This window comes from Nicotiana sylvestris, chromosome 6, assembly GCF_000393655.2.
Source record: "Nicotiana sylvestris chromosome 6, ASM39365v2, whole genome shotgun sequence".
Lineage (NCBI taxonomy): Eukaryota > Viridiplantae > Streptophyta > Magnoliopsida > Solanales > Solanaceae > Nicotiana > Nicotiana sylvestris.
Window position 1 is genome coordinate 48,529,924 of NC_091062.1, and position 16,609 is coordinate 48,546,532.

At 38.5% G+C, this 16,609-nt stretch overlaps 1 protein-coding gene across 1 annotated transcript; it reads left to right on the plus strand.

Moving 5' to 3' along the window:
* Positions 1–391: 391 nt before the first annotated feature.
* On the plus strand, positions 392–2,945 carry LOC104241212 (glucan endo-1,3-beta-glucosidase 13-like). The gene is made up of 2 exons (XM_009796135.2): positions 392–1,863; positions 2,669–2,945. The coding sequence occupies exons 1-2, from the start codon at positions 471–473 to the stop codon at positions 2,701–2,703; spliced, it is 1,428 nt and encodes a 475-aa protein (XP_009794437.1). The 5' UTR covers positions 392–470; the 3' UTR covers positions 2,704–2,945.
* The last annotated feature ends 13,664 nt before the right edge of the window (positions 2,946–16,609 follow it).

Genomic DNA, 16,609 nt, shown 5'->3' on the forward strand with positions numbered 1-16,609 from the left:
GTCATAAAAAAGAAAATCTTTAAACTGAAAATATATATAATTTAAATTATTTTTTGTTAATGCTCTATATAAACATTAATTGATAAAAATCTAAAAAAATGGAAAGCTATCTATCTTTCATGATGATCAAAATATATTGACAGTGTAAGAAAATCGTTTTAAACTATTCTCCACATATATAATTTAAATCATTTTTCCTTTAGTGATACGCAATGTGAATCTAAATTTATAAAACTGACCCCACTTTCACCATATTTGGTTAATAATCTCCTCTCAACCCCTCCATTTACTTTTTCCCACTACAAGTTACACCCCTCTACCCCCACTACACACATGCACGACTCTTTCTTCCCCTAAATACTGTCACTTCCCTTCTCTATAAAAACTCAACCACAATCCTCAAAACCAAATACTAGTTCTTTCTTCTACCCAAAAAAATCTCATTTCTCTGTTTCCCTAAGATCCAGGGCATGGCTACCTTTACACTTCTCTCTCTCTTTATTCTCCTCTCTTTGCTCTCTGTTGCTCATTCTGGATCCATTGGAATCAACTATGGCCGAATCGCAAATAATCTCCCTCCACCAGCCCAAGTCGTTCAGCTCCTCAAAACCCAAGGCGTTAACAGAGTCAAGCTTTATGATACTGATTCCAATGTTCTCACAGCCCTTTCTGGCTCTAATATATCAGTTACTGTTGCTCTCCCCAACGAGCAACTCGCTGACGCTGCCGGAAAACAATCTTTCACTGATTCATGGGTCCAATCCAATATTCTAACTTATTACCCAAAAACCCAAATAGAATCCATTGCTGTAGGAAACGAAGTTTTCGTAGACCCGAAAAATACAACCAAATTTCTCGTACCTGCCATGAAAAACATGTACGCATCTCTCGTTAAATACGGCGTCGCTCAATCAATAAAAGTTTCATCCCCTGTAGCTCTCAGCGCGCTGGGAAATTCCTACCCTTCGTCCGCCGGTTCTTTTAAACCGGATCTTGTCGAACCCGTTATTAAACCGATGCTGAGTTTCCTCAAACAAACAGGTTCTTACCTCATGGTCAATATTTACCCCTTTTTCGCGTATGCTGCTAATACGGACACGATTTCGTTGGATTATGCTTTGTTTAAGGATAACAAAGGTGTAACGGACCCGAATAATGGGCTTGTTTACAAAAGCCTGTTTGAGGCCCAAATTGATGCTGTTTATGCAGCGATGAAAGCTGTGGGTTTTGGTGACGTGGCAATGGCGGTTTCTGAGACTGGCTGGCCTTCTAAAGGTGATGAAAACGAAGCTGGTGCTGGTGCTGATAATGCTGCTGCTTACAACGGTAATTTGGTTCGTAGAGTGTTGACTGGAAGTGGGACCCCTTTAAAGCCCAATGAACCTCTTGACGTGTTTTTATTTGCTTTGTTTAATGAGAATCAGAAGCCCGGGCCCACTTCTGAAAGGAACTACGGGCTTTTCTATCCTAATGAACAGAAAGTTTATGATATTACCCTCACAAAGGAGGGTTTGGAGAATGGGCCCACCATGAATAACGGGAGTAAAAACACGGTGGTGACTGCGCCGGAGCCCGCGGCGGCGCCGGTTAGCGGCGGAGATGTGGAGGCGAGTAAGGTGGGGAACACGTGGTGCGTGGCCAATGAGAAAGCTGCACGTGAGAAGTTGCAGGCAGCGTTGGATTATGCTTGTGGTGAAGGTGGGGCTGATTGCCGTCCGATTCAGCAGGGTGCCACGTGTTACGATCCGGATACGCTGGAGGCTCACGCTTCTTATGCGTTCAATAGCTATTATCAGAAGAATACACGTGGGGTTGGAACGTGCGACTTCAACGGAGCAGCCTACGTTGTCACTCAACATCCCAGTGAGTATTCCATTTGCTTCTCTTTCAACTATCCCTTGCTTCTCTTTCAACTATTACAAAAATACGATTCAATAAGTCCATTATATTATGATATTTAATTAAAAGGGATAATTATAGAATACATATAAGAAGGTATTTTCTCATTTTATGTCGTGACTGAATCTCCTAGTGAGGATTTTTTAACTTATCTTACACCTAGTACGTACAAAAATACATACAGCGGCATCATCATATTTTAATGTATATATTTAGAAGGCAGAAGGGTAGTTATGGAATAAATAGAAGGTCTTTTCTTATTTAGTTTATATTGTTTAGAAAATTGCTAGATGATCTACCCGTTACTATCCGTTAGGTAGACGATCTATTCATTGATTTATTTATCAATCCTTTTATCCATTGGTTTTATAATCATTACATAAATCAAACTCTTGTTGAATACATTTACGATATTATAATTATTATTTTCTTAAAAAACTATTGACTACTTGTCCATTTTGATTCGATAAATTCTTTTCTTAACATATTGCATGAGAGTAGGCAAAATTTAATAGACAAAAGTAGTCTTGACATTGTTGGAATTCGAGCTCGTGACTCAATAGTTCAACTTGTAGGCATTCTACCACTTCGTTGTATGTTTTAGGGATGACAAAGCAACGTTCTTCATATTTATTTATTAGAATAGCTTTAACAATTTCATAAAAATTACAAGTATTTTAACAAAAAGAAGGGTCTTATTTTCATATTTGTTGCAGAAATTAAACTGTTTTTTGGCATTAACCAAAGATTGAATTTCTTCCTATTGCAGAATATGGCAGTTGCAAGTTTCCGACAGGATATTGATTTGGTCCGTGCTTTTGAGGAAAAATCTCAACTAATGATGAGGATTTGTTGAGAAAAGTTGCCTGCAAATGGTCCTCGTTATTGGATAAAGGGGCCCAGGGATGGACATTCTTTTCTTTAATAGTATTATATTTATATAATTTTAGTATATAGTTCGTAGGTGGACGTTTGATCTATATGATACTTTGAAGTTTTCTTTGTAATTATACCTACTTTTAATTAAATAGTGCTGAATTGTTTTAGACGCTATTTCATTATTTTATTTTTTTATAGATATATGTCGGCAAAAGTTCATTTCCTTTTCATCTGCTTTTGTCTTGGTTCCACTTGAATAGGTGGCTTTAGAAAAACATATGACAAGTGAAAAAAATTGTTCTCCTGATAGGATTATTATATGTGTTGGTGAAGAGTAATTAAATAATAGGGGTATTCGGTGAACTATGCACAAATTAATCCATACACCATTTTAGTAAAAGAAAAGAAAAACGTCATGCCTTGTCAATAGACAATATGTAGTCTCTGTCTCATTAATTTTTACAGAAACCATATGTCCATTAAAATATAGTTTCAAAATATTGAAGAAAGTTTCAATCTAAATTCGTTTTAATTTATTCAGAGAAACTGTTCTTATTAATCAAACACTAAGAAGAGTTGTTGAGTCCTTGCAAAAACTGAAAAACTTTGAAAGTCGTATTGAATTTTTTCTTCCCAAAACAAGTCTTTTAAAATTTTTGAAGCAAACCAACCCACCTTAATGTCATGATCCGCCACATCATCATGCCACGTAGGTGTCACTTGACATATATTTTTGCCATATGGACTAGATCTTAAGTTAGGGACTAGATCTTGGTGGAATATTCTAGAACTATGGAGAATTTCCTTGAAAATGTTCTAGATATTTATGCACTTGTAGGAAGGTTCTAGAGAAATATAGAGGTTTCCTTAAGTCTAGAACCCGGTAGAATTGTTAGGAAAGTCCTTAGAAGATTCTAGCTATGTAGAATATTCTAGAGAAGGACTTATTTGTAAATACGGAAGGACTTGTAGAACAATTATTATTTACATACTAGCCCCTAGGTAATTAGTATAAATAGTGGGCATTCATTTGTAATTCATGAACCAAGCTAAACTATCAAGTTCTCTCTAATACAAAAGCTTCCTTTGACAATTCTCTTGTGTTCTAACATTCTCTTAGCGATCTTGAGTGTAGTAAGGTTGACTTGGCATAGCAAGAACGTGAGCAAGCTGTGCAAGATCGTGAGCGAGTTGCCAAGTGCTGCACGTGCGCTTAATTTAAGACTAAGGACGTGATAATGTGGTATCAGAGCAAAGGTTATGACTAAGGAATGTTAGAAAGAATACAAGAGATTGCTAGAAGGAAGTTTTGTAGGGAACCATGGCCGGAATTACCAAGGGCTTGGTACTTGCAGAAGGGATCAACGCGAAGATCCCTAAGTGAAAGCAGTATGGTGGTGCACGGGCTGCACACGAGGTGACAGACTGGCGGAAGCTAAGGGAGCTCCGACAGAGGTCACAATTACGGAGTATGTACGCGAGTTCACTACCTTAATGATGCAAATCTCGTCATTGTCCGAGGAAGATTTCCTCTTCTACTTCATGGATGGGTTGCAAAATTGGGCAAAACATAAGTTAAGAAGACATCAAATAGTCAACGTGAACGGGGCCATCGGAGTAGCCTAGTCACTTGTTGACTTCAAGATGGAGCTTGCCAAGTCCAAAGAAGGCAACGCCGAGAGGGATGAGGGAGATCATGATGAGGACAACGGGAAATGCATAACCGAGCTATACAAGGGTAATGGCAAGGGGCCATCCCATAACGGACAGGGGTCCAAGAGAAACGACAAGGGGCCAGAAAATGGTAGGGAGTACGTGCCTAAGGGAGGGTGCTACTTCTGTGAAGGATCACACTGGGCAAGTGAATGCTCATAGTTGGGGAAACTTGCAGAAATGATAGGGAACTTTGCTCAAGCACATAAGGATGACACATGTGCTTGGAATCTAAGCCGAAAGTAGGGGATTCCAAAGCCTATCTTGGCACCATGCAAATGGAGCATGGTGGCAGCAAGAAATGTTGGACGGACATAGTTGAAAAGGACGGAGAGTTACAAAGTGATGGCATACTATCGAACTCAGACGATGCACCAAGCAGAGGGTTCAAGTTTTCCAGTAAGGCTGGACCACGGAGGGCAGCCAAATAGGGAATGGAAGCATGGACTCGATGCTTGAGAAGCTGCTAGACTTGGTTGAATCATGAGAAGATTCAGGTCAAGAGCAAGGAGGGGAATCCGATGGGCGGAGGATGGAGGCCATCATTGCTAGCCGTCCAAAGTACAAACGGCGTGACAAGAAAGGTACCCAGTACCTTGTGAAATGGGAAGGAGAACTGCTTCATAGGGCATCATGACTAATGGACAAAGATCTTTGGCGACGCCAAGACGAGGTGCGCGCATATGTGTCGATGTTTTGTGCCGAGGGTGGAACAAAATTGGGTGGGGGAAAGTGTTATGACCCGCCACATCATCATTCCACGTAGGTGCCACTTGGCATATATTTTTGTCATATGAAATGGTTACATAAGTTAGAGACTAGATCTTGGTGGAATATTCTAGAACTATGGAGAATTTCCTTGGAAATGTTCTAGATATTTATGCACTTGTAGGAAGGTTCTAAAGAAATATAGAGGTTTCCTTAGGAAGACCCTAGAACCCTATAGAATTATTTGGAAAGTCCTTAGAAGATTCTAGCTATGTAGAATATTCTAGAGAAAGACTTATTTGTAAATACAGAAGGACTTGTAGAACAATTATTATTTACATACTAGCCCTTAGGTGATTAGTATAAATAGGGGGCATTCATTTGTAATTCATGAACCAAGCTAAACTATCAAGTTCTCTCTAATACAAAAGCTTCCTTTGGCAATTCTCTTGTGTTCTAACATTCTCTTAGCGATCTTGAGTGTAGTAAGGCTGACTTAACATAGCATGAACGTGAGCAAGCTGTGCAAGATCGTGAGCGAGTTGCCAAGTGCCTCACGTGCGCTTAGTTTAAGACTAAGGACGTGACATTATGCTAAGCAATTAATGGAGTAGGTTTAGCATAGTAATATCAATTCATTCTAGAATTATATTCTAGTAGGATTGACAAACGAGCAGGTCGGGTCAGATATGGTTCGGATTGAAACGGGTAATGAAAAAAATGGGTAAATTATCCGACCCGACCCATATTTAATACAGATAAAAAACGGGTTAACTGGTGGATAATATGAGTAACCATATTATCCATGACTTCTTACATATGATCACTTTTGGGAGAATTCTTAGTCTCCCTAACTTGAGGAACTCCCAATTTGAGGCTTTACACATGTAAAAGTTAGAGCCAAACCATTGGTTATCTATTTTCTAAATGGATAATATGGTTCTTATCCATATTTGACCCGTTTTTAAATAGTTCATTATCCAACTCATTTTTAATGGATAATATGGGTGGGTAACTGTTTTCTTTGAACCATTTTGCCACCCCTATATTCTAGTAGTTAAGATATTGCCTCTTCTTCTTCGTAGAAATTGCACGAGGCACTTTATTTGGTCGCCCATATTTAACCTATACCCATATTTTTAAAATTATTTAACTTATACCTTAATTTTGACTACTACAGATGCCTCCTTTTGTTTCTCCTGACCTATGCGCTCCTTTCTTCCTCCTCTTCTTTTCTGATGAGGCTGTGAGCAGTTCAGTTTAGGATCTGACCAAACCTATTGTTCTTTTTCCCCCTTTTCAAAGAGGTTGTGCTTTTGAGATAAATAGTGTAAAAGGATGCCAGTGATTTTGAGCTGACCATTTTCCCTTGACCAACCAAAAGTAAAGATTGCAGTTGTGCAATTTCATCATTGAAAATTATGCACTGAATTGCTCTTCAACTGCTGCCAAAATCTCCAAAAACATCACTGATATGGAAATTTGCACTATATGAAGTTCAAATATAACAAGCTGATTTTGTCCTGAAGTTTGCACTACAAATTGAAGAACTTCAGACTAATTTGTCTGATGTTTGCACTATGAAGTGAAGTTTTTCCGATTACCTTTGCAAGTTAGGCCAAACTTCAGGTGAAAATATTTTGAACTTTTGCTTTAATAAGGTCACACTTCAGGCAAAAGAATTCTCAAGTTCAAACTTCAGATTGAACTGAAGTTTTCCTGATTGCTTTTGTAAGTCAGGCCAAACTTCAGGCAAAAATATCTGAAGTTTTGCTTTGATAAGGCTGCACTTCAAGCCAATAATTCTGAAGTTCAAACTTCAAACACACACAATTGAACTTAAGTTTTCCCTTGCACTATGAACTAAAGTTTGCGTGATTGCCTTTCTAAGTTAGGCCAAACTTCAGGAAAAAATATATGAAGTTTTGCTTTGATAAGGCTACACTTCATGCAAAAAATTCTAAAGTTCAAACTTCACATATAAATTTTTGCTACTTCAAGCCCGTATGTCTTAAATTACCCGAAAAGTGAGTACATTTGTAATTTTTTGTGCAAAGGCGATATAAATTAAATGGTGACTCAAAAACTAGGTATAGATGCAAATGCCCCTTCTTCTTCCGTTAAGTCAAGCCAAACCAAAATGTAAAAGCCTTTTACTTATTAATTACGCCAAACATAGTTTTAAGCCTCCTACTAGATAGGGCGGCCAGCATAGTCTGAATGAAATATTTTACTATAATTCTTCACTGCTCTCTACACATAAAATAACTAGCAACACTCCAACACCTATTTATAAAAGTATAAGACTTATTTTGAAAAAAAATTGCAAAGTCTATTTCTGTATGAAATTTGACTACAAATTCTAAGTAGACATAAATTATATAGACTAACAAATATCAAATCCTAGACAATTACTATCCTACAATTTTGAATTATTGTTTAACATAGTCGAATGCTGGTTTTATTATAGTAGTAAATTGTAAAAATAGCACGATATAACTAGTTTTCGGACTGATCATTCAAAAATAGTCAGCGTTTACCAAGTCAATAAAAAATAGCCACTATTTTGCTGTAACAGATACCGGTCCAGCATAATATACTGGAGTTCGGTGCACCTGTGTATGAACTCCAGCATATTATGCTGGACCGGTATACTTTGTTGGCTCTAGTATAATATACTGGAGACTGGAGCACCGGTGCTCCAAACTCCAGTATATTATGCTGGACCGGTATACTTGCTGGAACTCCAGTATATTATGCTGGAGTTCTAGTATACTTATGTTGGAATTCCATCATATTATGCTGAAGTTCTTATCCTGGAACTCCAGTATAATATGCTGGAGTTCAAGTATACTTATGCTGGAACTCCAGCATAATATGCTGGCATATTTTCCGGGTTTTGAACAGTATTTTCGCTCAAATTTATCTTTATATGAAAAATGGCTAAATTTCGATTACTTTTAAAACAGAGCTATTTTTGAACGATCAGTTATAAATCTGGCTATTTTTGAATTTCACCCTAGTAAATTAGTAATCGGCATAGCTTTAGTTCATTTAATGCTTCTTACATTTTTTTGGTGCCTAAAGAAACAGTGTTAAATTTTCGGCAAACAACCAAAGAAATCGGCAAGTAGGTTGTTGGACTTTAAGCCATTGGGCTTTAAAAGAGAAGAAGTGTGAATTGAAAATGGAGGGAAATAAAATGGAGGGAAAATGAAAATTTGAAGAAGTGAACTTTTGTCTTGCACTTTGTCCCTCATTGGTGAGGGACAATCACATTTATGTGCTTATATATAGATTCACTTCTTAAAGCTCTTAAAAGGAGTTGAAGAGAATGAACCCTCGCGCCGTCGTCGCTCGCTCGCTCGGCTCGACTCGACTTCGGCTTCGGCTTCGGCTTCGGCTTCGGCTTCGGCTTCGGATTCGGATTTGGATCGATCGATAAGATTATTTTTGGACAAAATCACTGCTGAACGTTCAGAGGGCCTCGCTGGCCGCGGTTCTGGCCGCGTATTTTCTGAAAAGGCACCTTTCCAGACACATCTTCTGATATTTGCCTATAAATTCTGAGGCATGGCTGCATCTTCTAGATACGAAAAAACACTCTAGAAGTTCTTTCTTTCTGAATATACTGCATCCTAATTCGCAGTCTCTCTCTCTCTCAAATTCGTAAGTGTGTTTTTTGCTCCGTTCTTTGAGTTCGTTGGTATCCTGCAGTTTGTATTGCCACTGTTGCAGGAAGGTTTATTCGTTTTATCCTGAGAGGATTTAATCCATTACCTTGGCAACGTGTGAGGGGGTTAAAATTCCTTAAGGACGCACAAGAAAATTGTGGACTCGGAATATTTCTGATTCTTTACTATTTTATATATTTCTTTATTCTTCTAACAGTTTTCTGACCAAAGGAAGAAGGCTTCAGGACCAAAGAATTACCCAAGCAGGAAAAAGTTCAAGGGTAATTGCCACAACTGTGGAAGATCTCGGCATAAGGCCGTGGATTGTCGTGCGCCCAAGAATGATAAGAAGAAAAAGAATCAAGCTAACATGGTTGAAGATGAAATGGAGGACTTATGTGTCATGTTGTCTGAATGCAATTTGGTAGGAAATCCAAAACAATGGTGGATAGATTCTAGAGCCACTCGCCATGTTTGTGCTAACAAGGAGTTATTTTCTTCTTATGCCCCCGCAGGACCCGACGAGACAATCTTCATGGGAAATTCATCTACAGCCAAAATTGAAGGAGTTGGCAAGATTGCGTTGAAGATGACATCGGGAAAAATAGTGACTCTAAATCAAGTCCTCCATGTTCCAGAAATTTGCAAGAATCTTGTGTCTACCTCACTTCTTGTCAAGAATGGATTCAAATGTATTTTTGTTTCTAATAGTGTTGTACTTAGTAAGAACGATGTATATGTAGGAAAAGGTTACCTAAATGAGGGCCTTTTTAAGCTAAATGTAATAGCAGTTCCTATCAATAAAGTGAATGTTTCTTCTTACTTACTTGAGTCAAACACTTTATGGCATTCGCGTTTAGGTCACGTAAACTTCAAAACATTGCGGAAGATGATAAATCTAGAAGTATTGCCAAAATTTGATTGCATTAATTCCAAATGTCAAATATGTGTGGAATCAAAGTATGCTAAGCATCCTTATAAGTCCGTTGAAAGGAATTCAAGTCCTTTAGACTTAATTCACACAGATATTTGCGACATGAAGTCAACACCATCTCGCGGTGGGAAAAGTATTTTATTACTTTTATTGACGATAGCACGAGATACTGCTATGTTTATTTACTTAATAGTAAAGATGAGGCAATTAATGCTTTCAAGCAATACAAGAGTGAAGTTGAAACGCAACTAAACAAAAAGATCAAAATGATAAGAAGTGATAGGGGTGGCGAATATGAATCTCCTTTTGAAGAAATTTGTTTGGAAAATGGCATTATTCACCAAACAACTGCCCCTTACTCTCCACAATCTAATGGAATTGCGGAGAGGAAGAATCGAACATTGAAGGAGATGATGAATGCATTGCTAATAAGTTCTGGCTTACCACAAAACTTGTGGGGGGAAGCTATACTTACAGCTAACCGGATAATCAACCGTGTACCTCATAGTAAAACACAGTCCATTCCTTATGAAAAGTGGAAAGGAAGGAAGCCTAGCTTGAAATACTTCAAAGTGTGGGGGTGTTTAGCTAAGGTACAAGTTCCTAAACCTAAAAGGGTTAAGATAGGTCCAAAAACGGTTGATTGTGTGTTTATTGGATATGTAACCAATAGCAAGGCATATCGTTTTCTGGTTCATAAATCAGAAAATCCTGAGATTCACATTAATACGATAATAGAATCAGATAATGCTGAATTCTTTGAAACTATTTATCCGTATAAAAAGGAAAGTGAAGTGACCTGCCAAAAGTCAAAACGACCTCGGGAGGAAATAACAGATGGTATGCCTAATGAAGAAAATCCAAGAAGAAGTAAACGTCAAAGGATATCTACTTCATTCGGTCCAGATTTTCTGACTTTTCTGTTAGAAAATGAGCCTCGTACCTTCAAGGAAGCAATGTCTTCCTCAGAAGCACAATATTGGAAAGAAGCTGTCAATAGTGAAATAGAATCCATATTGAGCAACCATACCTGGGAATTGGTTGATCTTCCTCCAGGTAACAAAACATTGGGTTCTAAATGGATTTTCAAGAAGAAAATGAAGGACGATGGTACTATTGACAAATACAAGGCAAGACTTGTTGTCAAAGGATTTAGACAACGAGAAGGTCTTGACTATTTTGACACATACTCGCCGGTAACAAGAATTACATCTATTCGGATGCTAATAGCGTTAGCCGCCTTGTATGGTCTTCAAATCCATCAAATGGATGTAAAAACAGCCTTCTTAAATGGTGATCTTGAGGAAGAAATTTACATGAACCAACCTGAAGGGTTTGTGGTTCCGGGAAAAGAAAAGAAGGTGTGTAGACTTGTTAAGTCTCTTTATGGACTAAAACAAGCACCCAAACAATGGCATGCGAAATTTGACCAAACAATGTTGTCAAATGGTTTTAAGATTAATGAATGTGATAAATGTGTTTACATTAAGAACGTTCAAAATCATGTAGTCATTGTTTGCTTATATGTTGATGATATGCTAATAATGAGCAAAGACATTGCCGACATTCAAGCTACTAAGCGTATGCTTGCTAGTAAGTTTGATATGAAAGACTTAGGAGTTGCCGATGTAATTCTAGGAATTAAAATCCAGAGGACTCCTCAAGGTCTAGCTTTGTCTCAATCACATTACGTGAAAATGGTACTTGAAAAATTCAAACACTTGGAATTTAGAAGTGCAAGGACTCCAATTGACTTAAACCATCATCTTATGAAGAATAAAGGCGAAAGTACGTCTCAATTGGAGTATGCTCGTGTGTTGGGAAGTCTAATGTACATCATGAACTGTACACGACCCGATATAGCTTGTGCAATAAGTAAACTTAGTCGATTCACAAGTAATCCCAACAAGCATCACTGGGTGGCTATGAAACGAGTTCTGGGATATTTGGAGTATACCCAAGACTACGCTTTATACTACAATAAATATCCTGCGGTTATTGAAGGATATAGTGATGCTAATTGGATAACCGACTCATCAGAAACAAAGTCCACAAGTGGATATGTGTTTACTGTTGGTGGAGGAGCAGTATCTTGGAAGTCTTCCAAACAGACATGTATTGCTCGCTCTACAATGGAATCAGAGTTTATAGCATTGGATAAAGCCGGTGAAGAAGCTGAATGGCTTCGGAATTTTTTAGAAGACATTCCGTTCTGGCCGAAACATGTGGCTCCTATTTGCATACATTGCGATAGTGAGGCTGCAATAGGACGGGCAGGGAGCGTTATGTATAACGGAAAGTCTCGTCATATACGACGAAGACATAATACCGTTAGACAACTACTTTCTAGTGGAATTATCACTATTGATTATGTAAGATCAAAGGATAATGTTGCGGATCCACTTACAAAAGGCTTAACTAGAGAGGGAGTTGAGAAATCATCTAAGGGAATGGGACTATGGCCGAGGACAAGTCAACATGGCGGTAACTCTACCTAGAATTTTGGTTGTTCCGAGATCTAAGTTCAAGGAGCTCAAACAAAGTTATGATTGACCGATTCAACATTGTCAAAATAAAAACTTTGGTCCATTCTCGTGATGAAGACAATGTTCAGTAACAAGGATAGAACTTTACACGTTCTTTAATGATTACCTAAGTTTGATAAGGTATTTATCAAATAGTGTCAATCTAAAGGATTACACGTTTAGGAATCACCTATGTAAGTGTGAAGTAGAAGCCGCTTCAATGAGAATTCTGTAAGGCCAATTCTCTACGCACTTATGAAACCAGGCGGTGTTCAAGGCTAAAACGAACACAACAATGAGAACCAAAAGACGGTTAAGGGTTGGTTGTGCGACATATGGCTGTCTAGGTATACACTAAAGTCGACGGTTCAAAGATATCAAATCTACCGATTGACCGAGTATATCCGACATATGTTCACTACGGAAAGTTCAAAGGGAAACCTACTTATCCAGATGCAATTAATCCTTACTTGCAAAATCACATAGCTTTCATCTATGATCTTTCTTGATACAGCCATTTCCATTCATGTAGGGGATTGTTGGACTTTAAGCCATTGGGCTTTAAAAGAGAAGAAGTGTGAATTGGAAATGGAGGGAAATAAAATGGAGGGAAAATGAAAATTTGAAGAAGTGAACTTTTGTCTTGCACTTTGTCCCTCATTGGTGAGGGACAATCACATTTCTGTGCTTATATATAGATTCACTTCTTAAAGCTCTTAAAAGGAGTTGAAGAGAATGAACCCTCGCGCCGTCGTTGTCGCTCGCTCGGCTCGGCTTCGGCTTTGGATTTGGATTTGTCAAATGATCGATAAGATTATTTTTGGACAAAATTTATTTAATTATTTAATAATTAATTAAATGCCAAATCACTGTTGAACGTTCAGAGAGCCTCGCTGGCCGCGGTTCTGCCGCGACCGCGGTAGAATCGCGGCAGTCAGATTCAGAGAGGCTCTCTGGCCGCGGTTCGGCCGCGATCGCGGTAGAACCGCGGCAGGCCGCGTATTTTCTGAAAAGGCACCTTTCCAGACACATCTTCTGATATTTGCCTATAAATTCTGAGGCAAGACTGCATCTTCTAGATACGAAAAAAAACACTCTAGAAGTTAATTCTTTCTGAATATACTGCATCCTAATTCACAGTCTCTCTCTCTCAAATTCGTAAGTGTGTTTTTGCTCCGTTCTTTGAGTTCGTTGGTGTCCTGCAGTTTGTATTACCACTGTTGCAGGAAGGTTTATTCCGTTTTATCCTGGGAGGATTTAATCCATTACCTTGACAACGTGTGAGGGGGTTAAAATTTCTTAAGGACGCACAAGAAAATTGTGGACTCGGAATATTTCTGATTCTTTACTAATTTATATATTTCTTTATTCTTCTGACAGTTTTCTGATTTTTGTTTCAACTCAGTATCGTTCACATAGGCCACCAAAATGTAGGATCTAATTTCAGTATCTATTATCTTATGTCGACGCAATTCATCTTCGCTCTTTAGTGGTAGGCCAATTGGCGTTTGTTTCAAAAATTTGAAGAGTGAAAATTTTCAGCAGAAGTTGTTTTTCAACTGAACATTAAAAATATTTTAATTTTTGCAAAGACTCTTGTTCTAACTGTTGAAGCAATTGGTGCCTTAATCAGAATTCAATTAATGTTTTCCTTTAAGTGACAAGAAGACATAACAAATGGACAGAGCTTTAGGTTTATCCAGGTAATAAATATATTTACCTCACCTAGTGGGTATTAATGTCTTTAACTTTTTCGGTTTATATATAGTTTAAATCAATGCTAGATGGTCAACTTAACTATTCATTATCAGGTAGGCAATCTATTCGTTTATTTCATTTCCCATTCATCTATCCTTTGGTTTAAGCATCACCAAATAAAAAATAACCTAACTTTAATTCTTTTCTGTTTTTATTATGATTTTCCTTCAAAAAAGTATTGATAACTAATCCAAGTTTATATCCTTTTTCATATATACGTATATTGTTAATAAGAGAATAGGAAAGAGTTAATTAAGACAACTATTGAAATTCACACTAATAAATATTTTAACAAAACAAAGTTCATTTTTCACATTTGTTGCAGAGATAAACTGTTTAGGCATTACCAGAAAATTGATTTCTTGCCATTGCAGACAATGCTGAGTTGAAAATTCCAAAATTTGAAAATACTAAGTTCTACCCAAAACACCCAATTTCCTCCATGAAAATCCTTGATTTTGAGTTGAAATCATGTAAAAAGATGTTATGAATTGAAGAAAACGAGTTAGAAATGACTTACAATCGATTTGGAGAAGACATTTTCTTTGGAAAATCGCTCAAGAGAGTTTAGGGTTTGAGAGAGTTTGAAAAATGAAGAAATTTCGTCTAAGTTTGATTTTACACAGGCGCAGATATCGCATTTGCAATGTTATGTTCGCAAATGCGAACTCGTAATTGCGGCCAAGGCTTCGCAATTGCGAAGGAAGGCCTTCCCTGTTAACCTCGCAAATGCGAACGACCGTTTGCAATTGCAAACACTAATGGAATTGCTTTTGCGACTGGAGATTCGCAAATGCGAAGGTCACCTCCCTGCCCAGTCATCGCAAATGTGATGGTTAGTCGCAAATGCGAGCTCGCATTTGCGAGCCAGGCTTCACAATTCAGACCTGCAACACAACAACAGTTTTCCTAAGTCCAATTTCACTCCGCGACATATTCAAAACTCACCCGAGCCCTCGGGGCTCCAAACCAAATATGCACGCAAGTCCAAAAACATCATATGGACTTGCTTGTGCGATCAAATCATCAAAATAACATCAATAACTATGAATTAAGCCTCAAATTTTTGAAATCACTCAAGAACATCAAAATTTTTATATTCTCAAATAAATGTCCGATTTATACTCAACGAACTCCGATTCTAACCAAACTTCATAGATTCAACTTAATTATTATATAAGACCTGTACCGGGCTTCAGAACCAAAATACGGGCCCGATACTATCAATTTCAAACATCTTTTCATTTCCAAAAACTCTTATAATTTCAGTTAAATAATTTCTTTCAAAAATTCATTTCTCGGCTTCTCCTCAAAGGACAAGTCCTTGTCCAACTGGACAGTGCTGCAGTCTAACACGTGGGATGGATTGCCATGATACTTTCGAAGGATGGACAGATGAAATACTAGATGCACGGTTGATATACTCGGCGGCAACAAAAGTCTGTAAGCCACTTCTCCCACTCGATCAAGAATCTCAAACGGGCCAATGAATCTAGGGCTAAGCTTTTCTCTCTTCCCAAATCTCATCACTCCCTTCATAGGCGACACCTAGAGCAACACCCACTCGCCGACCATGAATGCCACATCACAAACCTTACGGTCAGCATAATTCCTGGACTGAGCTGTATGGAGACTATCCTGAATAATCTTAACCTTGTCCAAGGCATCCTGTACTAGATCCGTACCCAACAACCGAGCCTCTCCCGGCTCAAACCACCCAACCGGCGACCAACACTGCCTACTATATAAACCTTCATAAGGAGCCATCTGGATGCTTGACTGGTAGCTGTTGTTGTAGGAAAACTCTGCTAAAGGCAAGAACTGATCCCACGAGCCTCCAAAGTCAATGACACAAGCTCGGAGCATACTCTCCAAAATTTGAATAGTACGTTCGGACTGCCCATGCATCTGAGGATGAAATGCTGTGCTCAACGCGACCCGTGTGTCGAACTCATGCTGAACTGCCCTCCAGAAATGGAAGGTAAACTGCGTACCTCTGTCCGAAATGATAGAAATGGGCACACCATGAAGACAAATAATCTTTCGAATATAGATCTCTGCCAACCGCTCAGAAGAATAGGAAACTGCCACTGAAATGAAATGTGCTGACTTGGTCAGCCTATCAACAATAACCCACACTGCATCGAACTTCCTCTGAGTCTATGGGAGTCCAACAAGGAAGTCCATAGTGATACGCTCCCACTTCCACTCAGGAATCTCAATCTTCTAGAACAAACCACCGGGCCTCTGATACTCGTACTTAACCTGCTGACAGTTCAAACACCGAGCCACATATGCAACAATGTCCTTCTTCATTCTCCGCCACCAATAATGCTGCCGTAAATCCTAATACATCTTAGCGACGCCCGGATGAATAGAGTACCGGGAACTATGGGCCTCCTCTAAAATCAACTCTCGGAGTCCATCCACATTGGGCACACAAACTCGACCCTGCAATCTCAAAACTCCATCATCTCCTAAGGTAACCTGCTTGGCACCTCCGTGCTGCACCATGTCTC

Bases quoted from the DNA above. Each gene is read 5' to 3' on its own strand.
- LOC104241212 (XM_009796135.2), top strand. From the start codon at position 471: ATGGCTACCTTTACACTTCTCTCTCTCTTTATTCTCCTCTCTTTGCTC. The intron at 1,864-2,668 runs GTGAGTATTCCA...TTCCTATTGCAG, and splicing joins CGTTGTCACTCAACATCCCA to AATATGGCAGTTGCAAGTTT.